The sequence below is a fragment of the Rhipicephalus microplus genome, chromosome 7 (assembly GCF_043290135.1).
Source record: "Rhipicephalus microplus isolate Deutch F79 chromosome 7, USDA_Rmic, whole genome shotgun sequence".
NCBI classification, from domain to species: domain Eukaryota; kingdom Metazoa; phylum Arthropoda; class Arachnida; order Ixodida; family Ixodidae; genus Rhipicephalus; species Rhipicephalus microplus.
Window position 1 is genome coordinate 128,043,765 of NC_134706.1, and position 24,170 is coordinate 128,067,934.

Here is a 24,170-nt window from a genome sequence, read left to right on the forward strand (position 1 = left end):
AATCCTGACACGCGTGCCATGTGAAAACATGACAACATACCACGCTCAAAACGTGCTTGCGGCCGTTTACTTAGCTCTACATATGCTAAATTTGGTATCACGTGACGGGAATAGATGACGAAGTAAACGACACATCCAAACAAGATAATTATGACTCGAAAGTCATGTACGGCATCATTTACCTCCCCATTGTAATGTTGTGCTGATTTTAAAGTGACATATCAACACTGCTCAGTCGTGCTTCGCGTGTAATCGATTCCCGCTGTACGTGGAATCTGCCAATAATTTTTTTCTAAATAAATGTCAACACTCCAAAGAAGCTTCGTGCTCTTTTAGTTTAAAAATGAACATTTTATTTATTGCCTCCCAAACCAATCTAACACTTATTGCATGGCGGTCGTGTGAAAAAGTACATTTTGGAAGCGCTTGCGAAACCGAAACCGAAATCGCACGAAAACAAACTACTTCGCCTAGTAACACATGTGCAGAAGATCCACCCACATACCTTTGGCTGCGCTGCCACAGAAATTTGTTGCCGAATGCAGACGCTGCCTGCGTTGGCCTTGCTAGATGAGAGAGGATGGGGGAGGAACAGTTGACACGAGACGCAAGCATGCTGCATGAGACGCGAGTTTGCGCAGTGGGGTTACCGACGCCACCACCGAGGCCGGATTTGCGAGTAAGTGCCAATACAAAATTCCCCGGATTTAAAATCAGTTTTGTTGTTTTATTGCTAAAAACATAGAAAGTGCAAACACCGACGCACAAAAGAAGTCAAGATACCACAAACACCAATTCACAGCGAGTACCTCCCCACATGCTACACTTTGTTATTATAGTTTTATTTTCTAAAGTGAATATAGAAAACTAACAGGCCATATCGCAAACAATCTGTGGTTTTGAGTGATCTCGTAGAATGAGTAGCACTTTTTTTGCACAAAAGCACTGTTCTTCCTTGGGGAATCGCACACCGGGAATTCATCGCGTTTTGGCGCTGTTGCACAAATGACCAGCGTCCTTCTTTTAAAGCTGGCACCTGTGATACGCAAAAGTAAGAGATGCTAGACTTCAGCGCAGAGTTGTTGGTTGTCTGATGCCGTGGAACTTGGAAAAAACGATGAGCGCTAAATAGGTATTCGGTTACCCAGGGTAATCAAAGCGAACCACCACATTGTTGCGCTCGCGAATCCATTTTGTGGCTATCCACTTGGTACCCCACAAAACGGGGCAACCGACGTGTTTTGTAAGCACTTCCAATGTTTTCCTCTGGTGCCAGAAGGAAAAGTGTATGGGTCTGTCGTTACCCGAGTACGGTGCCAGGTCGTACCAGAAGAGTGCCGAGCCACGCCGAGGTTTCACGGCCAGCTTCAGATGGGTGAATGCTGTGGCACCACCTAACGCGACGTCTGTCAGATAGAGCAGCATGGTGGCCACACGGTTGCCGCTGCCCGTGTCCCACTCGTCCGCGATCTGGTCGAAGCTATTGGCGTCGTCGTGCGGCGTGTAGTGTCCACCGAGACCGTAGTTAGCCACCTGGTAAGGTTCGGATGATTCCAAAGAGAGTCCAGACGCCATGCCGATGCGACGACCCAATGAATTAAGGAAAGGGTGCTTAGTGTCCCATAGCCAGGACACCTGCGTTCAGAACCAAACAGGAAAATATCCTCAGTGCTGTTTTTTTCCTAGTATCACCTGCCGTGGTAGGTCAGCACGTAGGGCACTGTGCTGCAAAGCTCGAGGGCAGGGGTTCACTTCCCATGGACTCAAGCGTTCGCATGCGGCCGAAACGCAGTGGTGCTCCTTTCAGCACGCTAAAAAACACGAGAGAGTAGAAACGTATATTGCGTCTCTCGCTACATCATTCCTTATAATCATATTGCTAAACGCCATATGAGGATTTATTTGGCCATTGTGGCCTGATTTTTTTTGGTAACCAAGCTTCAGTATTTTATATGCTGCTTGTTCTTCGCAAAGATGCTAGTGTGGACACCTAAGCCGCATTTTCAATTTTTTGACTACCCTGGCGCTTCAAAACCGAGCCTTTGATTATAATGTACGATAGGGCAACAAGAACGTGGAGGTAGCACAGTCACGGTGAAGAGAGAGAGAGAGGAGGAGGATAAACGCGGAAGAATGTAGAGTGAGAACATGAGTCGAAAGGGTGATTAGGAAAGTAGCTTTCTATGAAACATAATTTCGTGGGTTGACGTCTGTCGGTGGTCCATAAGAAGTTGCTCAAGAATAACGGGTCATTATCAGACCACATACAGCTCAATTATTAGGAGGCGCAGTGAACACCACGGATGATAAAATAGCTCGAAGCAAAGGGACCTTGAGGTAGTGTTGTACTGTTGAGTGTGTTCACACACTGTTAAGGAATATGTCTCCTCAAGTCATTTACCACGCCGTTGAAGCACCTCTTTAACCAGTTTGTGCAACGCTGTCCCACCGTGCGAACGCACCGCAGGTGTTGGCGCGGTGCGAAGCAGGTCATGTCGCCTCTGCACATTGATGTCACGTTCCCCCCAGCGTGCGCGCTGGCGTCACTCTCTTCCTCTGCTGCCGCGCGCACGCCGTGACGCCCGCAGTTGTCGTTGCGTCCATTAGCCCGCATCCATTAACCTGCTGCGTCCACCGACTTGTTGGTTCAAGCGCAATAAACCTGACGCGCACCTAACGTACGCGTTAAAACAAGTCTGTACGGGCCACCAACAAGACCTACGCCAGCCATCGCTTCAAACTAATCTTCCAGCGCTCACCGCTACAACACCGAAGTTAGTGCTGTTCAACGTTCTACCCGTCATGCCATCGTGCACAACGACATTGCTTCGCATCCTATTAGGGTTCCCTTCGGGGAGATGGTCGAAGTTTTCTTCAGGGGTGCCTTAGTGTAACCTTGTCTTGCGTCACGCGTAACTTAGAGATTAAGAGACGAAAAACAAAAAAAGACAGTATCTCTCGAACAGTATATTAGACAGCGCTGTCTCATAGAAGTACAATCAAACTGCAGTTAGTTGAGGATTTTTGAGATGGCACTGCACCTTTACTCTCCTATTGGCTGCTGCCCGGCCTGTGTCTGCGTACACGTAGAACAAGTACCTTTCTCAGTCTACGGGATAGTTGCCGTAAGTGGCGGATCGTTGGTGGGGCATGGATGAACCTCAGCGGCGGGTGCGTTGAAAACGCTTGCGCTCGGCTTCTTCGGCTCGCGTCTTGACGGTGTGACCGGCACGCCGTCTGCATTGTCGAACGCGATCATACGCATGGACGCATGCACGAAAGAAGAGATACTCGGACGAATTGATGGACGGACGCTTCGCTCCACTCATCATCATTCACTCCGTAGATATGATGTGATTTTTTTATCACGATTGACGTCTCTACAAAAGGTACACAAGGGGTTAACCACTCTTAACAATTGAATCAGGATCAGGCTTAATCATGATCAGCAGTGCACCATGAAACCCCCTTCTTACAAAAATACGGTTACTATAAAGGACCAGTGAATTTCTTGGAGAAAATTTTTATATATGTTTAATATTTCATGAAAACAAAGTCTACTGACAATTGGTAAAAAGTTGACAATCTTCGGTTACCTTTCTTAGATACAATTTAGAGAGTGCAAATAATCAAAGAACTTAAGACTGGTGATTGTGTTTTTATGTTTCATCTAATGTAGGCTATACAGAAACCGAAATTCGCATAATCAGCGTAAGCCTAGACTATAAATTTTTTAAAGAAAAAAATACCTTGTTTGTTTCATTTGTTTAACCCTAGTTTGGAGAAGGTCTATGAGCAAAGCTAATACGTGTTGGTTTAATTTATTTGTTTTATCCCGGGCTCTCAGTAACATATTTGATTAGCTGTTATTCCATTTTATTATCTAATGTATAGACGGTCTAAAACGAAAGTTGAAGTAGGTTGATTTCCTTTATTGTCATATATAGAATTTTATTGAAATTTCACCTAGCATGTGTTCCTTTTTACGCTGACATTTCATTTAACTTCAACTAATCCATTCTTGCTCAACGACCCATAGGGCCCTGTACTTCAGATGTCATATATACAAACTATGGGAGATACTTCATTGGACTCAAGCACAATATACCGAGTTGGGGGTGAGGTGTGGTTGAAAGCTTCGCTGGAGGTCTGAGTGGTGTGCGCGTCTTTGCGTCTCATTGTAATGGACCACTGCACTGTTCTTAGCGCCGAGAACAAGCACTGACGCCACTGTGGTCGTGGTGACGGCACGTCCCGGCGAGGACTGACCTACTCCGCCACCACTTCACGCCTTTTGTGCGTCCACCGTGTAACCGCTCTTTTGAAATATGGTGGTGACAATCGTTTATTCTGAGACGCCAACCTTTCAAGGAACAAGGTAGAAGGTTTCACAGGTAGTGAAAATTACCCAAGCTGCAAAGAGTTGTCGTTATTAAGCTTAGAATGGGCTGACGACCCTCTTAACAAAACCATTGCTGTGAAAACAGTGATGCAGGTCAGCAAGACGCTCGTTGTTTTCACCCCATGCATTGCGAAGTCGGTGTTAGAACATGATTACAACTAGGCATACACTTCGGGTTTAAAAAAATATGTGAGCTGAAGTATGACAAAGCAAATTGAGATGCTTTGAATTCACTGAATATCTATCACAGTTTAGAGTGCAAGTTACGCATGCACATGGAAACAATCAAAAAGACTTGGCAGAATTGCGCTATCTACAAATGGACACTTTTCTTGAATCTGTTTTTGATAGGCAGTCACTTTCCACTTCGGAAAGTAAAATGAAGTATTAACGTCACACTCACAATTCCGAAAATATTGATATAACCGTTCACTCGAAACATATGCACATAATTCTTCTCAATAGTCACCAGGAGTTCCGTAGTCGTATACCCTGGTTTGTCTGAAATGCTTCCCCGATCTGCCACCACGTCCCAAACCGTATTATTCACTTGACGTGGGAGCACCGCTTACAGTGAAGATTCTCCAATTCAACGCGAGAAAGTAGCGATTGATTGTGATTTGTGGGGTTTAACGTCCCTAAACCACCATGTGATTATGAGAGACGCCGTAGTGGAGGGCTCTGGAAATTTTTACCACCTGGGGTTCTTTAACGTGCACCCAAATCTGAGTGCACGAGCCCACAACATTTCCGCCTCCATCGAAAATGCAGCCGCCACAGCCGGGATTTGATCCCGCGACCTGCGGGTAAGCAGCCGAGTACCTTAGCCACTAGACCACCGTTGCGGGGCGGCGAAAAAGTCGCGATGGTGCGCTCAGAGACATGACCAAGTAATACTTAAGATTTGTCTCAACGAGGCGATCACTGGTTTTGCACGTCAGGTCTACCTACAGCTAACTTTTGTGAAGAAATTAGTTTGTGAGGTGTCTATCAAAACTGGTATTTAAATGCACGTCAGAACCGTTGCTACCATGCTGCACGCAGACAGAATCAGACATGAATGGGGAAGAATTTCGGATGTTAACTTCAACCGCAGTTCATTTGAATAACTTCAGTAAAATGAAGCACTAAAAGCAGAGAAGCATGAAACAAAACAACGCGGATAGTGAGCAAGTACACGAGGGAATAGACACAACAGCTGCGGCGGCAGTTCGAAGGGCAAGTGCATCGCAGATATCTTGCGAAACTTCACAAAGCACGCGAGGGTTGTGCTTGACACACCAGTAAAAGTGCTTTCCGTACATACATGAATAACGTTGAAATAAATAATACTGACGGAGAGAAAATCCGCTTATCTCCTAAAAGAATCGCCCATGAACAACTCAAATTAACAATGTAAACATCTCGTCTTGCATCTCAAGTTCACGACATCATCATGCGGTAGTAAGTTTGCTGTTTATAAGCAAGAGCTTCTTCTCGCTTTTAAAACTTGGAATGCGGCTGCTTTTAGCAGTAATAAAACGTATAATAGGAGTCATCAGTACGACACACACCTGCACACCTCTTTCATATTCGGCTATATACGACCAAGCGCGAGCACCTTTAGCGATTGCACATAACCAAACATAAACTTTTTATAGTTTTATCAGAAAAATAATCGATTCTGGTTTCGTCATTCACCCATAGCTTGAAGCAAGCAAAAAGCAAGCGCAAACAGCGGAACAGCACATGAAGCGAACGCGCATTGTTATGTAGGCGTGTGCAAGCGAGAATCGAAGAGTTCGTGCCGTGACGTCACCCAGGCCTCCCTTCAGGCGGCACCACCCTAACTTCCCGGGGCCAATTGAAGCTTCCGCGGAGATTATAAGTGTGTGTAGGCCTATGCACGTGGCCAGAAAAGGAAGAAGGTTGCGGTCCCCTATAATTGATTAAGAGGAGGGAGGGGTTTTCGTAAAGATATCTTGGTTGATGAAGTTCTGTACATTGCTACTGTCGGGAACCCAGAATGGTCCGTTTTCGAACACATCTAAACATCAAATTGAGAGTCCTGGCTTGCTATCTATTTGATTTCGCTTATGCGTTTGCATGCGTCATGCACTTGTTATTGCTATTTCCTAACAACTTTTAAAATATTTGTACACTCAGTGAATTTGCGCTAAGGATATAGCTTATTTCTTTGATCCAACCTGATGAGCAGTGTTGCATTGATATGTTTGGGCTAATAACTTGCCTTTTTGACAATGGGCGACGCCTTTTTTTGCAGGGATTTCTCACAATTTGAATTACACTCATCACTCATTCTTTCACTAACAACAATATTTCGTGAAAACAGCTAGGTACCATAGCATCAGCGACATCAACATTATCAGCAAAAGCAAAATACATAAAACTCCAAACTCAGCTGCGTGAATTTAGACCGGCCTAAACTGGCCTACAAGAAATGTCGTGAGCATTGTGAACTTGTCGACAGAACATTAAGCTTGATTATCACAAGGTCCTTTGGTCTGAGGACAATAACATTTGTTGTAGGCCTGTTATTTTGTGCTATCGTAAGAATTTAATTTTGCTTATACGGGAGCAACTATAAACTAATAATGCAAGCAATGATACCTTGCTGATGCGCCTGTAACTGGTTATTCCTGATGGATTTTCCCAGTCATATATGCTTCCTCGCTGCAAACCTGTACGCCCAGAGTCCTGCATGTAGGCCAGTTCAGACGGATTGAGGAAGTCGGCGAATACCACGACGCGAGGCGTTTGGGACAACACTTCCACCTTGAGTGGCGCAAGTATTAACCGAGGATCTCCATCGCCAGTCCACAGGACACAAGTGAGTTCAGCCTTAGTCGTTCGAAAATCACCCTTTTCCACGCACACTGGCTTGTATTCGTCCACGTCAGTTTCTGGCGGGGCAGGGTACAGGTGCTGGTACTTTGATTTCAAGGCCGCGCGCCTTGCGTCGTTGACCTGAAGCCACGAAAGCCCCAACTCAACTTTACTGAGGCCACCTTGCGTGTACCGTGCTCGAGCAAGTGCTTGTTCAGACCAGGCTGTTGTGTTACCGTGCGTCGCTTTTGCGTAGCAGCCTCTTGCGACTATGATGAAGTCTCGCGGCAAAAGAGGCTGTAGCCGACGATCAATCATGGACACTATTCGTGCGACTGACACTTCGTAGACTCGCTGTAGTTTGCATAGGCCATCGGTGACTCCCCTGACGTCGCTGTCAGCCGGCCACCACTCACGCGATGAAGGTGCTGCGAAGGCCGAAAACAGTGGCTCCAAAGACGCGTCGCCAGACGCTGTCGCAGTGAGGTCTGAATACAGATCGTACAGGCGAGAAGCGTAGATGAACTTACTCAAAGCCGTGTCGGATCCGATGCGAGGGTGATTAATGAAACGCACCTGGTAATGCGTGGCGGCTCGGTCCAAGCGGGTCTCTTCAAGAGACAAGAAGAAACGGGCGTCTTCCAAGCTGAGAGCCTCGGTAGTCATCGACTCTAGCATGTCGTGGGTAGACGTGAACAAGTCAGAAATGCATGGTTGAGGATAAAATAGCGAGCAAACTGAAATCACCCAACACCACGCAGCAGGCATTCTTCTTCTTCATTGGCTTCGAATTTTCTTCATTGGCACAATTTTTCAAGCTAGGGCTTTCGAAAGCACACAAAAATAGACATTAGGAATTCAACGACTGACGTGAGTAATTTTGTGAGCGATACTCAGATAGAGAAAGGGAAACGTCATACTCGAAACAGGAGAAGTGATCTTGCACGTAGAAAGTAACCCTCACTTTGTTCAGGAAAACATCGAGGCAGGGGGCACAGGTGCGTTCGCGTAGCACTAGACTGTAAGATGTTTAAATAAAAAAACATATTTTAGCCGCAATCATTTAAATACCGGAATCACAGAACTATTACGGCCCCTAGTAAAATATTACGGCCTCTTTTCCCGTTTGTCCTGTGGTCTTTCGGCGGGAAACTATACTACTAAGCCACTTTCACGGAATTCTGCGCGGCCAACGCAGCAAAAATAAAACTCTTGATAGCAAAAAAAAACGCATTTCATCACAATAGCAAAGCACAGAATGCGATAGCAAGAAATCGTATTGTTATACAAGCTAAGGCTTGTAGCTAACTACAGCAGACGCAGTCTCGCATAACTCTACCAAACAGTGATGTAAGAAAGGTGGGCTGCTCCTGCCATCCAGAGAGGGATACAAAACGTTATCGTTGTATTCGCTGGCGTCAAAGGAGCAGTGACATCAACATTGCGCATGCTGAATTTTATTTAACGTTAATGCGTAGTTATCGATCCCCTAGTAACAATTCTGCAACAATAATGCAACAGGTAGACAAAATGTTTTTTTGTAATATTGATTAATACTGCCGCATGTTGTTAGGCATCTACTGAAATCTTGCGCCGCTTCCTGCTCTTATGAATTTTGCCAGACCAACTGACAAGCCAAACGCGCCAAGCTAAACGCGCCATGCAACGCTGGCTGCACGTGTCACCACACCACGCGCTGGAAAAAAAAAAAGGCTGGCAGTTCTTCGAAGGAGCGGCACGCGGCGAGACGCAAAAGAAGAGGTTTACGAGGTTTTAGGGCGAAGCTCCTTAAAGGCACCCCGTTCGTCCCTCGTAGTCGTAGCCGTAGTGTGTAACAAGTGCTACATTTTGACCTGCAAGGTGGTGCCGGTGGGAGATTTCTCCTGTGCTTTGTTGAACAATAAAAGGTCGCTGCTGCTGAAAAACATTTATTTACAGATGTTATTTACAGGGAGGATGGAAACGGTCCTGAAGGGGCCGCCCCGTACAAACACTAGGTGAGCTCCCTCTTACGGGAGCCCATTGGCGTTGGCCGCGGCCCGGGCACGCTCGACCAGGGCCCGTTGGGCCGTCAGGTCAGAGCAGCCGAGCAGGGCTGCCTCCCAGTCCTCCCGCGAAGGGTTGGGTAGTGGGGTAAGGTTTGGGGTTTTTTTGGCATGCCCACACCACGTGGAAAATGTCAGAGGAATTTTCCTCACAATGCGGGCACTTCCCCATGCAAGCGGGCTCAAAGTGTTTTATGATTGCCGGGCCCAATAGAGTTTTAGTATAAAGGCGAAGGAGTATTCGCTCCTCCGCCTTCGTGAGGCCCTTAGAGGGTTTCGGATAGACGTTATGGCCGGATTGATAGAATTGTGTGACCTCCTTAAAGGTGTAGGCGGGATTGGGTTCGAGTTCCGGATCGGTAGGGGACGAGGATGGTGCCCGGAGAGTGAGCGCGCGGGCGGCGGCATCGGCCGTCTCATTACCATCGAGGCCCGTGTGAGCCGAAGCCCATATGATCGTTCGGTGCGCGGGGGCACCTAGGTAGCTGCTGTTCTGCAAAATTTTATAAGCAAGGTTCAATATTGCGACAGGCTGTTCAATATTGCGACAGGCACCCCTTGAGTCGGTGATTATGACCCTCGAGTCCTGATCTGCGGTGGCTAGTGCGATTGCGATCTCCTCCGCGCGCGTAATGTTATGTGCACGGAATGTGAGTCCGTTCACAACGGTGTTTTGGTGGACGACCGCAGCCGTATGCCAACCACCGTGGTGGGGGCCGGAGGCGTCCACGTAGAATACTCCGAATTTGTGGCCGTAGTGTCGAGCCAAGGCTTCCGCCCGCGCGAGGCGTCGGCCACTGTAGTTGTCTCGGGTCAGGTTAGCCGGAAGAGGGCGCAAGTGCAAGGAGTATCGCCAAACTTCTGGAATCTGTACGCGCTCTTCCGTGTGTATTGAATGATTGATGTGTAGCCGGGCAAGGAGGCGGCAACCCGACGGTGTTTTAGAGAGTCTAGTATATTGGTTTGTCAAGTGCGCCTCTCTCAGCTCTGTACTCGGCTTCATACCTCCGCCTACGCAAATCCGACGAGAATGCACTCGAAGTCATTCTCCGCAAAATCTACAAGCGCGCCCTCGACCTTCCTGTCAGCACCTCTAACCAGCGCCATTTGGGCTTGGGAATTGTGAACACCTTCAAGGAGCTGAGAGAGGCGCACTTGACAAAAAGTTCGCGGCGTGCGCGTTAACTAAAAGCCGAATGCTCCTGTCTCTCATTCCCCATCAGCAGCCATTGATTTGTTCCAGTAGGAAACGTTAGTAGAAGTAGAAGTGTTAAAAGCCGACTTCTGCTGTCTCTCATTCCCAGTAGCAGCCATTGCTTACCTCTAAGGTAGTGCCTGGTGAGATTTCTCCTGTGCGGGATTAAACAATAAAAAAATTTTGTTCAAAACGCCGTTTAATAATGAAATAAACCAACGAAAGATGCCCCATGTTTTCTAAAAGCAAAACGAAAAGACGCCAGATGTTTCAAAAGAAAAACAAAAAGAAGACGCCAGGTGTTTTTTATCGGGCGAATTAACAGAAGAAAATTTCGCAGTATTACCTTCAGGAGCTTCGCTCAATCTCATCATCATTCACCTCGTAGATCTGCCGTCAATTTTTAGGGGCAAAGCTCCTTTCGTCCGAACGGGCGGCACCCGTTCGTCCCCCGTAGCCGTTGTAATGGTGTGCAACAAGTATGACATTTTGACCTCCAAGGTAGTGCCAGTGAGAGATTTCTTCTGTGCGTTGTTGAACAATAAAAGATAGTGCTCAATGTACATGCCAATGGCTGCTAATGGGGAGTGAAGACAGGAGAATTTGGCTTATAGTTAACGCGCACGCTACGAATTTTTATTGTTCAACAACGCACAGAAGACAGTAAAGTCTTGCTACGTTATACTCGATGGGCGTAACCTCCTGTGTTCTAGAAAGGTTTAGCGAGCGTTGGGATGCAGGGCCATAAATACATTGAACTAGTATATACCATGAACTCGAGGTGGGTACTGGTGGGAAGTAGACACGAAGCGCAAGCCGTAAGAATGTGTGCATATGCCTTCTCTCGTTCAGTCCTTGGAATGTCGGCTGGATGGCGGCGCTTCTATATGAGGAATATATGATAAAAAGATGTGAGATGGTGGTACTTGGAGTGTTGAATAGGTGGACCAACAACCACAGACAGATGCATGGACAGACGCATGGATGTCTGCACGGGCGGATGGACGCATGGACGGACTCAGGCTCGGATGCATGGACGAAAGTAAGAACGGACGCACAGATGAACGTGCAGACGCACGGACGGGCGGATAGACGCACGGGCGGCCACACAGACGCACGCATGGATGGACGGAAGTAAGAACGAATGGACGGACGGATGCTTCGCCCCACCATCCATCATGCACTCCGTGGATATGCTGGCAATTTTTTTTCCACTAGCGAGCTAAGGACCACCTTTGTGTATTTAGTTGACGGGCTCAAGTTCGCCATAAATAAATAGCTGTTTTAACTTGCGGCGTTGCATTTGTTCGTTACAATAAGATCAATGTGGATCCCTATTCAAAGTGGGAGCAAAGCCCGCTAAATTTCAGCGCTGCCAAGTGGCCCCCTCCCGCGGTCTCGCCTCATCTGATCACGCGGCCACACGAAATGGTGGCGCAATTTTCTGTTGAAATTTCGCCTGCTCAGAGCACACGTGTATAGTCATGTTGTCGCCACCCTCAACAGCGTCCACAAGCGACGCTGAAAAAATTCAGAATATGGAATCGTAGTGAATTGCAGCGTGGTGAATCATTTTTGGTTTGATACTCTTCTGAGCAGCCACTCTGAAATCGCCGCTGGGCTTATCAGTGAAAAGGCAGCTAGAGACGCCCGCATGGGCCACGCTCACTGGTGATACATGTGGACGCTGCGTGCGTGTTACTTTATAACATGACCAAAGCTTCAAATACCTGATCGAACTCGCGCTGCGACTGCACGACAAATCACTCGCAGTGGCCGAACAAAAACGCAGGATTCACGTGAACGCGTTGCACAAACCAAACAAAATAAAGCAGCGATTCCATTGCCAGGCAGCCAGGAGTCGCTGCATGACGGTACCACATTGTAGAAAAAACTACTCCGAGGTGGGAGGAAAATGCTTATCCTCTAGAGTCCCCCCATACTCGGAAGAAGTTTTGCTCCGACCCTCCAGAGCAAAGTGTTTACTATGACTGGCTGGAGCAATCGCGTAGCCCATCCGAAGCACTTTTCACTGATATTTCACTCCGGCCAGCCGGAGCAATCACGTGGCTCCGCGAGAAGATTTCCTACCGGCCTTTCACTCCGGCTTGCCGAAGTGATTACGTGGCACCTCCGGTGTGTTTGTCGCAGGTTTTTCAATACGGCTATCCGGAGCTTCTGCGTGGCAACTCCGGAGTATTCAAGAAATGTGCTTACTTCATTCGAACTGAATTTCAGGGGGGTGTACAGCAACTTTAGGTGTTTGTACCTCTTTTTATTTATTCTATACAGATTGTGTCACGCGTCGCTTATATAAGAAAAATCTTATATCTGGTGCCAGCACTGTAGAGTTACTGTGCATTTTTCAACACAGAGCTCCAGCAGATGGAATTCAAGAAAGCACTTGAGTTTATATTGTTTTATTTATTCAGAATAAGCTGCCGTTTCTGATTGATGGCTCAGCCTTTAGAAAAGTAGACAAGAAGGAAAAAGAACACAAGAAAAGTCACCGAAAACAAAACACAAGAAAACAGGTCAAACGAAGTCCACAGCACGCAAGTAGATAGAGCACTTTGAAATGAAGGCCAGAATGCTGAAAAACGATGCACAACAAAGAAAGAAAGTTTGGCCACCGGGAACAGCTATTCATCATCCCCGAAAGATCATTCGTCAGCTTCACTGACGACGCAAGGGTTCCGCTGATTGCTTGCTGCATGATTTAGTGAACAAAATCATACATGAGAACTACAAATCATGCGAGAGGCAGGAAAACTGAGCACACTAAAGTCGCGGATCTGCAAGTACACGAGATTAACTAGCTTCCTAAACAAGCCAAATACACACAAAAAAGACAAAACGAGTGCTCTGTATCTAGAAGTAGACCCCTTTTACTCCGGTGTCCGACAGCGGCTACGGGATAGAAACAGATACCATACCCCCGTGACATGAAAAAAGTTCAAATCTAGTGAGACGTTTCTATATACTTCTAAATCGATAGCTCTATACCTCTGCTGAAATATTCGATAGCTTTTTTTCCCCTATAAAATAAGCTAATTTCGGTGCTCTCGAAGACAGGATCAGGAATGCCTATCCTGATCCTGTCCTAATTATATCAATGTTCTTGCTGATAATTGCTCTCGCATTTTATATGTGCTATTTGTCAGACTTCTCACAAATTATACCCTCATGAATGCGGCCCGCCTTCAAGAAAAGCATGCCCTTATACTCTTGTGCAAAACAGTCTTCGAGAGAAGTTGGCTTTGTTCTTCTTTTTTTTCAATTTGAATGCCCACTGTTTTGATACTTCTCGCTGTGAAAATTTCTTAAAGTAGTTGTTGCATGAATTGCTTCAACCTCAAGCACAAAACAGACAAGATCACTACAGCGTAACAAAATAAATTAGCGAAAATGGTACAAACATCACGCCGTCTAAGCCAACTGCATTTTCATCATTTAATGACAGAAATAAGGGGAAGTTCACCAGTTTACTGAGCTTAATCTCCGTGTAAACGTACTGAGATCATGGAAAGTGATTCATGTAGGGGCGCCGCGGCAAGTCCTCCAGGATTCAAGTTCTTTTTTCCCCTGTCATGTTCACAGGCCAGCGTTGTTGCTTCTGGTATTCGAGCCCTGTTTGTAAGGGAGGGATAGAAAGAAGCGTTTTCTTTACAGAGAGAAGGCGGACAAGACAGCGAACAATTTGAGTTTTACCTGTTACGCCGGTAAAACTTGACTCCCGCTTACCCCCCCACCCCCCCTTTAGGAAAAAAGAAATACAATAATCACAGCCGTGCCAGTCATACTGAAGAGGGAATAAAAATGCTGCAGCTTGGTAGGTACAGTGCGCTATCTTTTCTCTTTTACTTTTAAAACCATGTCTCTCCGTCCTACGTTGAGCTGTGGGGCAAATGGGTTGCAGAAATACGCGTTATACCCCCGACCCCCTCTTCCACAGAAACGACGGGCGTCCTCCAATCCTTGTGAATAGCGTTTTGCGCAAAATAAAGTACTCAAAAGAAGATCACAAACTGCGCCATTCTGTTCTCTCTCTCGTCTTGTTAAGTTTTTTTGCGCAAAACGCCGTCCACAATTGAATACCGATTCGCCCAACGCTCAGTTCTTCTGAGCTCTACAATACGTTTTACAAGCGACCCGGGCCCTCCGTCCTTTACGCATTACTCGCCACTGGTCTCGTCAGTTCCTTTCCTCCCTCTCCTTCTTTTCCTGAAAGCCTAGCGACCACAGAAGGGCCTATTTTTCAGACACCACTTATATAATAAAAAATTTTCTACCAAATTGAGTGCGTGTATCCGTTTCAAAAATAGACACAAAAAAATTGCCCTAGCTAAATTCAGCAGGAGGAAAAAGGGAAAAAAATGAAAGGCAGGGAGGTCAACCAGACGCACGTCCGGTTTGGTACCCTGCACTAGGGGAAGGGTTGAGAGGATTAAAGGAGAAGAGAGAGAGAAGTGAAGGGCAACGTGTGTGTAGATGTGACATTCTTCATTGCACGCTTATAAGCGGTCGCGTAGTCTGGTCGTCTTTAGAAAACTTAGCAATGCCCGCGTCGCTTTGCTGGCCTGCGACGCGTAGAGCCATGAACAAAGGATCTTCTAATCGAAAAAAGGTCTACCGTCTATTGTCTCTGACGTTTCGCGTAGCAAGTTGCGTTCGCTCGCAAAACGTTCACATGAACACAGTAGATGTTCTATTGTGTCGTCCGTGTCGCACGATTCACGTCGGGAGCTATCCGCCATACCTATGCGAATGGAGTACGCCTTCGTAAAAGCTACTCCTAACCACAGGCGGCACAGTAAAGTTGCATCCTGGCGGGAGAGGTCCAATAAAACTTGAAGCTTTCTTGATTGAAGCTTTCTTGATTGAACGAGTGAAGGCCCCTACCAGCTCGTTTTACGACACTTATAAAGAAATAACGCTGATTTTAGTTAATCTTGTTTTACTACTATAGCTTACATGATAGATCAAAATAATTCTCACGCAGTAGTACACCTCAACCTGGCGTTTGTTAATATCGAAGGCGGACGATTATTACCGCATCATGACAGTACCAAAATTTTTTTTAACCTGTTAGGTTTATTTATAGCGATTATTAGGTTTTTATACAACCAACCCACAACTATCACACTTTTCGCTATTGAATATCTAATCAGCGCTCTAAATGTAACTAAAATGTGTAACTAAAATGTAACTAAAATGTGGTGTAACTAAAATGACCGAAGTTAGGTAAAGAAAATTGGCCCCGTATGCGCATGTTTCACTGCAGATGTCATTGAAAGACGGTAGACTTGCGTCTCGAGAGAGTGAACAAAACGTTTATTTGATCTTCTGCACGAAAAAACCGGTGAATGGCCTTGTGGAGGCGCTGCGTTAGATTGTCTCGATGCGTGAAGCGGAGACGAATGAGCACATTGAAGTACGCCACACGTGAGAAATGAGATACCTTGAAGTCAGGTATATTGGAAAACGAAGCGCACGACGTGCGTGCTCGTCTCGGAGGCGATAAGATGTAGAACACAAGGCGATGAGTAGGTGCCACCCCCGTGCTGTTTTAGAAAGCGTAGGAAACACTTGTCTTTTCGCGCAAGCATTGCATTGTGAGCGCAGCGTCATAAACAATATGGTCTTTAAAATTACCTATGTATGCCTTTCATAGTTTAAGGAAATACATGCATAACATTAACGTGTTGCTATTGTGCCTCAGATATGCGCAATTATTTTTTATTTGACAATCGCACAAATATGTACCCTGAAACGTGAGCAATATTTGTGGGCGCCGTGGTTGGGGTTGGATTTTGGCCGTTTTGGATGTTGTTTCGGCGGACAAACAGACAAGTCCACCAAGAAACAGATCAAAATTTTATTGTAGAAGGTCTCCGAGAAATACTATCGTGTTTAAAAAAGTCCTGGGCTAAACAATGCGTTCTCCGAATTTCCGCTGACGTTTACTGATGTCCTGTAAAATTAGCCTAATACTGATAACCTGAACGCAACATTACCTATGTTGGCACTACGTGACAACAATAACACAGATATTTCAAAAAGACCTCACTCACCAGTGACCTCCTGGTTGCTCAACACTCGTGTGATCACAGACACAGAGTGTCGTTCGCTGCCTGGAACTATCAAACGATTAAGGCTCGCACAACTCCCTTCTGTCGATGACAACCTTCGTTGCTGCTTGTAGTCGCTTGTGATATCTGGAAGGCGCAGAGAAGGATTTTTTTCGAACGCGGCCATATGCTCTGCACAATCCTCACTGCACCGGCTCGGTCTGCGTCATGTTGGTTTGTGGGAAAGGGCTACTGGAGGCGAGACTACTATACGTCGCTCCTCGAACAGGCAATGACTGCCACTGAGCGATCATCCGGAGCAATTGCGGAACATCTACCGGGGCAAAAGCGATGTCCCGGGGCCTTTCCGGAGCAACCGCGGGAGCGTTATCAGCTGATTGGCCCCATTTTCCTGGGGTTTCTTTCATCTGGCGCCCACCAGAGGAAAACGGTGAAAACAGTTTTGCTCCGGTTCAATCCGGTTTGTGTGAAGCCACCAGAGCAGAGCAGGCACATCATTACCCGATTCCTCCCAGCTGGCCATATTTTTGTTCACAGTACACATGCAGACACCACGATGACAACACTAAAATTTTCGACGTCATCGCTACTCGCTCATCGACACCCAGTCAGAAGACGTGGCCTAGGAGCTCACTGTAACGTCAAATTATTGCCGATGTCTCATACACGGGAAAAGGTCATTTTAGGAAAAGGTCAATTTAGCGAAAAGATAATTGTTTTCGCACACTATTCCCAATCACTATGGACCATTTTTCAGCAATCCCAGAGCCACCCGCGGGCGCGTGAAGCACTACGGGAGAAGTGGGTACGTCGAAAACAGTCAAGCGCGCTGGCTGTTTTCCGTCGCCCGCTGCTGATTGGCGCCGTGGGAGCACCAAACAAACAAAAAAAAAGAAATGCATCCCCATATGTTGAATAATCTTTCATCCGAAATACCATACACGTCTGGACACACCTGCATGTATATCTACGCATGAAATACCAAAGGATTGAAGCAGTCAGTGTCGCTATAACCAAGCCCATGTATACAGGATGTAGCAGTTAAGCGGCATGCGAATAAATGATGACATGCTGACACATGCAGTCAAAACGTGCTGCCGTGAGCAATGGAAGCTAGAACATGGAATTCAAAATTATTCAATGATTACTTGTTACTAAGTTGAACAATAAAGAATTCTCCGTGATGGCGTGTAGCCAAACTGCTGAGAGGTTTTACAGTATTCAATTACAGGAATAATTATTTTATTTAAGAAGTCACATGCTTTACAAAGAAGTGAGCACATTATAAATACGTTAAAACCTAAAGAAATGAGACTGTAATTCATTTGTCTGGTTCTTTGCTCTGATAATTTGTGGTTTCTTTGTACATGCTTTAATGTTTCACCGTGGGTTCACCGAAAGTGGTGTTGTGATCTTGCGTCAGTGGGTTATTCAAATATTGTTTAATGAGGAATTGTGATGTCATGCTACACATGACATTGGGGGAAAAAACTTGCTCGCATGAGATGAGTACTAGTTTACAGCTGTGATTAGATCACCTCAAAGACACTGGAATCCTGCATATTGTTGCTTCGGTTTGCAAAAGTTGGTTCAGATGGCAAAGAAAGATAAATATTGTCGTACTTCACACGTGAATAAAGAACTTGGGTGGGAGACGGGGGCTGGGTTTGCCACCACAAATGAGATTAGTCGCATTTGTTCCCTTGTGCACAAGACATCGCCACCATCGGCTGTGTGGTATACTGCGGTGCAACATTGGCAACGGTGCTCAGCTGCTGACCCGAAGGTTGCGGGTTCAATCCCTGCCATGCCCGTCTCGTTTGGGTGGAGGCCATATGGTAGAAGCTCGTGTACTGTGCGATTCCAGTGCACAGTTAAGAACACGAGATGGTCCGGAGTCCTCAACTATGATTTGAGACATTGAAATGCCAATAATATTAGTACTACTAGTCTGCTGTAACCCCTGAAAAAACAATCAGAGTCATGTCAGCTGTTTTGTCAGTTGTTGTGTAGCAGATAAACACAACTTTCTCTCTCTCTCTCTCTCTTTTGGTGCACATTGGCTACGCTGGTCGATGTGTTAACACGCACACCAGCGAACATCGGAATTCAAATATTGGAGTCGTCTTATCGAAGCCCGCTATGTGGATAATGCAAATGTGATTAAGTCTTTTAAATCACAGAAGTTTGGTACCATCAACCTAATCAGACAATTGAGAATTTGTGCGAGCATATTGCCGCGAACTATGCCTTCTCGTCTGTGTTTCGTGGCGAACATCTGGCTGCGCCCGATCGTGCTATCTGTTGTGGGCCGCACCCATACTGTGCCGCAAGCGAAGTGCATGTTTTCCTCCTCCCTCGGACTATCTCATTTTGATAGGGAGAGCGTTTCGCGGTGGGCCGTTCCTTCACCACCTGGATTTATCATTCTTTGGCATTCATTTTTCAGAGCACAGGTTCGCTCTAATAAAAAACTAGTTTTCCCAAGAACTCTGCGTCGTTCCTGGCTACGTGACATCTGGTGGAGGTGCTGGGTACATGAACCCTGAACCCCTGACAGGTCGTCGGGCAAGTCCAACTCGCGCCAGCCGCCGACAGCTCGGACTTCAGCCGGAGTTTGGACTGCTTCCGGAAAACGTAAAGAAAGAAGACGTCGTGACCACCACCATGAACAACGCTGCTACTATGACGAACCCTGCAAACCCCCCTGTAGTCCTCCAGCAACCCAAGGAGCCGCCACCATTCCACGGGTCTCCTTCGGAGGATCCCGAAGACTGGTTGGAGCAAGTTGAACGGGTCAGGCTCTTTAACCGCTGGGACGACGAAGAGACGCTGAGGCACGTGTTCTTCTACCTTGCCGACTCAGCTCAAACGTGGTTTGAAAATCACGAGAGCACACTTGGATCGTGGCAGGAATTCAAGAGGAAGTTTTTGATGACATTCACCACAGTTGTGCGGAAGGAGCGGGCCGAGGCCATGCTGCAGACGCGCATGCAACACCCTAACGAAGGGGTTGTTGTCTTTGTTGAAGAAATGAAAAGGCTCTTCAAGCGAGCTGATCCGGAAATGTCCGAAGAAAAAAAGTTACGGCTGTTAATGCGCAGTGTGAAGGAAGAACTGTTTGCTGGGCTTATCCGGAATCCCCCCAAAACCGTCGCCGAATTCGTCGTTGAGGCTAGCACAATTGAGAAGGCCCTCGACATGCGCGCTAGGCAGAGTAACCGCCAGTTTGTCGACGTGGGCAGTTCGAACTGCGTTGACGGGACACGTATCCCGACGGATACACTACGTGAGACAATTCGCGCCGTAGTAAGGGAGGAGTTGCGGAAACTTTTTCCAGCGGTGCCGCAACCACAAGTGGCTTCCCTAAGCGACGTCATCCGTGAGGAGGTGCAACAAGCACTGGGCACCTTTACGCTTCCGGAAGCACCACGTGAGCTACAGGCGATGTCCTACGCCGCTGCAATTGGCACCAGTCGCCCGCTGGTAACTCGTCGCCAAGAGTCGCCGCGACGCCACTACTCGTCGCCCGCCCGACTACCTACGGCTCAACCTCCGACGCCAAGGAAGACCGATGTATGGCGAGCCCCCGACCGTCGTCCGCTGTGTTACCACTGCGGAGAAGCCGGCCATGTCTATCGTCGCTGCCCCTACAGACAACTCGGCTTGCCAGGTTTCTCAGTCGACGCACCACGCCCCGTACCCGGCCAACGACCGAGGGAGATCAACGAGTACCTCTCTCGCACTAGCCAGGAACCAGCTCGCTTCAGCCGGTCACCGTCGCCCCACCCCTACGGATCAACAAGCCGCAGTAGCCACTCTAACTCCACACGCGGAAGGTCCCCCAGCCCAGGAAGGGGAAACTAAGAGCTGCAGCTTCGGGAGGTGAAGTTGCACCACGGCCGCAAAGTAAAAACCCTCCAGCGACGCACCGACGCGCAATGGACGAAGATGCACGATGCGCCCACAGCCCGACGCTCCGTTGTGTCCCCGACATGATTCCCCAGCACGACGACAGCCACATGGCGCCGCCGCTACCCGATGCAACCAAGTCCGCAGTTACCAAGACGACGACGACGACGCCTGTACACCGACCATCAACGCGAACAAGCCGTGAGAGGACGCCCAGACGAACCCGAAACTCGAGAGTGACCACTTCTGATATACAACTGTGCATTGACGGCCTCGACGTAGTTGCACTAATCGACACGGGTGCCGACTATTCAGTGATGAGCGGCCCATTTGCATCGAAACTGAGGAAAGTTGCCACTAGCTGGGACGGTCCACACATACGTACTGCGGGAGGCCACCTCGTCACGCCTTGTGGAACCTGTACGTCACGCGTCACCATAAATGGCACCACTTACCCTGCTGCCTTCGTCATATTGCCCTGCTGCTCCCGCGATGTGATTCTAGGCATGGACTTCTTGACTGAGAATGGTGCTATTATTGATTTTCAAGCCAAGTCGATCAGTTTCTCGGCTGATCGCAGCGCTACAACAAAAGGAAGTGCGAAACAGCATACCGCTTTGAGGATTGCCGATGACCACGTCACCCTGCCTCCCCGTGCAAGCCTGATGATCGCCGTTTACTCTCAGGGCACCACTCCGGACACGGACGCCATCGTGGAGAACGACCACAGTTTACTTTTGGACCGCGGTGTCTCCGTCGCAAGAAGTATTATACGATTGGTCGAGGGAAAGTCGCACGTTCTAGTCACGAATTTCACTGAAGAATATCAGCACCTCAACAAGGGCACTTCCATCGCGTTGCTCGAAGAACCTCCGGAGGAAAGGGACGTGATTGCCGTCGCCAACCTTGAACGCCAATCGGATGACATCAAGTCTGCTCATCTCTTCGACGTGAATCCGGCGCTACCGCAAGAAAAACGGGAACAGATACGCGCTCTGTTACGCCACTACAGCGAGTGTTTCTCGTCGACTTCGACGCTACGTCAGACACCCCTTGCAAAGCACCGCATAATCACCGAAGAGGACGCCCGACCATTGCGGCAGTCGCCTTACCGTGTTTCTGCCCACGAGCGCGAAGTTATTCGGAGCCAAGTTGACGACATGCTCGCCGCCGATGTGATACAACCATCCAAAAGTCCTTGGGCTGCCCCAGTTGTGCTCGTCAAGAAAAAAGATGGCACTCTAAGGTTCTGCGTCGACTACCGGCGACTGAACAAAATCACGAAAAAAGACGTATATCCACTCCCTCGAATCGACGACGCCCTCGACCATCTTTGCCATGCCAAGTACTTCTCTCATATGGATCTGACAACCGGATATTGGCAAATCGAAGTCGACGAAAGGGACCGTGAGAAGACAGCATTTATAACGCCGGATGGACTATACGAGTTCAAGGTAATGCCTTTTGGGCTATGCACGGCACCGGCCACATTCCAAAGAGTCATGGACACCGTACTAGCCGGCCTGAAATGGCACACCTGCCTCGTTTACCTTGACGACGTCGTCGTATTTGCGCGGAATTTCGACGAACACCTGGCGAGGCTAGAGTCTGTGCTCGAAGCCATTCGTGCGTCGGGATTAACGCTGAAATCTGAGAAGTGCCATTTCGCATACGACCAACTGAAGTTTTTGGGCCACATCGTCAACGCCGCGGGTGTCCTACCTGATCCCGCAAAAACGTCAGCCATAGCAAGTTTCCCGAGGCCGAAAGACAAGAAAGACGTGCGACGATTCCTCGGTCTTTGCGCGTACTACAGACGCTTTGTGCAAAATTTCGCTAAAATCGCCGAACCGCTCACGCGCCTGACGAAAGACAGTGTTCAGTTTCGCTGGGAGGAAGCACAGCAGAACGCGTTCGGTGAACTGCAAAATCGCTTACAGCGGCCACCTGTGCTTGCACATTTCAACGATTCTGCAGAGACAGAAATGCACACAGACGCAAGTGACGTAGGCTTGGGCGCTGTCCTTGTACAAAAACAGAACGGCTGTGAAAAAGTAATCGCTTATGCCAGCCGTGGCCTTTCCAAAGAAGAAAGGAACTATTCGGCCTCTGAAAAAGAGTGCCTTGCGATAATATGGGCCATTTCAAAGTTTCGTCCATACGTCTACGGCAGGCCGTTTAAGGTAGTAACCGACCACCATGCGCTGTGCTGGCTCGCAAACTTGAAGGACCCTTCAGGCCGCCTTGGGCGATGGAACCTGCGCCTGCAGGAATACGACGTCTCCATCGTTTACAAATCCGGCAGGAAACATTCGGACGCCGACTGCCTATCACGGGCTCCCGTCGAGGAGCCGCCACAGGACCCCGAGGATGACGTCCCGTTTTTTGGTATTGTGACAGACAGTGACCTTGCCACTCAACAACGTGCCGATCCCGAGCTGCGCGCCCTAATCGAACATCTCGAAGGACACAACGCCGCAGTGCCAAGGGTTTTTAAGCGCAACTACACCACCTTCGCTTTGAAAAGTTCGGTGCTCGTGAAGAAGAACTTTGACCCTACAACGAGAACAAAGTACCTTCTCGTCATCCCCGCTGGTCTCCGTGACGAAATCTTGGCAGCGTGTCACGACGACCCGACATCGGGGCACCTCGGCACGGCCCGCACGCTGGGAAAGATAAAGGCAAAATACTACTGGCCGCGTCTCACGTCCAACGTCACCCACTACGTCAGGAGCTGCCGCGACTGCCAGCGCCGAAAAACGCCGCCGACCAGACCCGCCGGCTTCCTACAGCCGGTTGCAGTACCATCGAGGGCCTTCCAACAGATTGGCATGGATCTTCTCGGACCGTTCCCCACGTCACGGGCCGGGAACAAGTGGATTGTAGTAGCCACGGACTACTTGACGCGCTACGCAGAGACCGCCGCGCTCCCAAGGGGAACTGCAGAAGAAGTCGCCAAATTTTTCATCCACCAAGTGGTGCTGCGACATGGAGCCCCTGGAGTACTGATCACGGACCGCGGAACGGCATTCACTGCAGAGCTTATGCAACGGGTCTTGCACTACAGCCACACGGATCACCGGAAGACCACGGCGTATCACCCCCAGACCAACGGGCTTACCGAACGCCTGAATAAGACGATCGCGGATATGCTGTCTATGTACGTCGACGTTGAACATAAGACGTGGGATGACGTACTCCCTTTCGTCACGTTCGCGTACAACACAGCTATCCAAGAAACTACTAAATTGCCCCCATTTGAGCTTGTCTATGGGCGACAGCCGACGACAATGCTCGACGCCATGCTCCCACACGTAGAAGATGATGACCTCAACACCGACGTCCAAAGGTACCTACAACGCGCGGAAGAAGCCCGCCAGCTTGCTCGAGTGCGCATAACAGACAAACACCTCGTGGATGCCGGACGCTACAACCTCCGACGCCGCGACGCCGATTATGACCCAGGTGATCTTGTGTGGGTTTGGACCCCTATTCGACGTCGCGGACTCAGTGAGAAGCTCCTGCGTCGGTATTTCGGGCCTTATAAAATTCAGCGACGTGTAGGCCCACTCAGCTACGAGGTTGTCCCCGACAGCGACCATGGCATGTCACGACGACGCACGCGGCCCGAAATTGTCCACGTGGTTAGGCTTAAGCCTTACTACGCCAGATGACTGACTTTTTCTTGACTACTTTTT

The 24,170-nt window shown here is 48.2% G+C and overlaps 1 protein-coding gene across 1 annotated transcript; it reads right to left on the minus strand.

The window, feature by feature from the left end:
* Positions 1-879: 879 nt before the first annotated feature.
* Positions 880-7,906, minus strand: LOC119179070 (prolyl 4-hydroxylase subunit alpha-1). The gene is made up of 2 exons (XM_037430146.2): positions 7,013-7,906; positions 880-1,635 (listed from the first exon to the last, which is right to left on the minus strand). Exons 1-2 carry the CDS (start codon positions 7,904-7,906, stop codon positions 1,141-1,143), a joined length of 1,389 nt encoding a protein of 462 aa, XP_037286043.2. The 3' UTR covers positions 880-1,140.
* Between the last annotated feature and the right edge of the window lie 16,264 nt (positions 7,907-24,170).

What these genes read in the sequence shown, in the direction of transcription:
- LOC119179070 (XM_037430146.2), bottom strand. Translation starts at nt 7,906, where the DNA reads ATGCTAGAGTCGATGACTACCGAGGCTCTCAGCTTGGAAGACGCCCGT. An exon ending in GTTACAGGCGCATCAGCAAG is followed by an intron (nt 1,636 to 7,012) that starts GTATCATTGCTT and finishes TTCTGAACGCAG; the next exon opens with GTGTCCTGGCTATGGGACAC.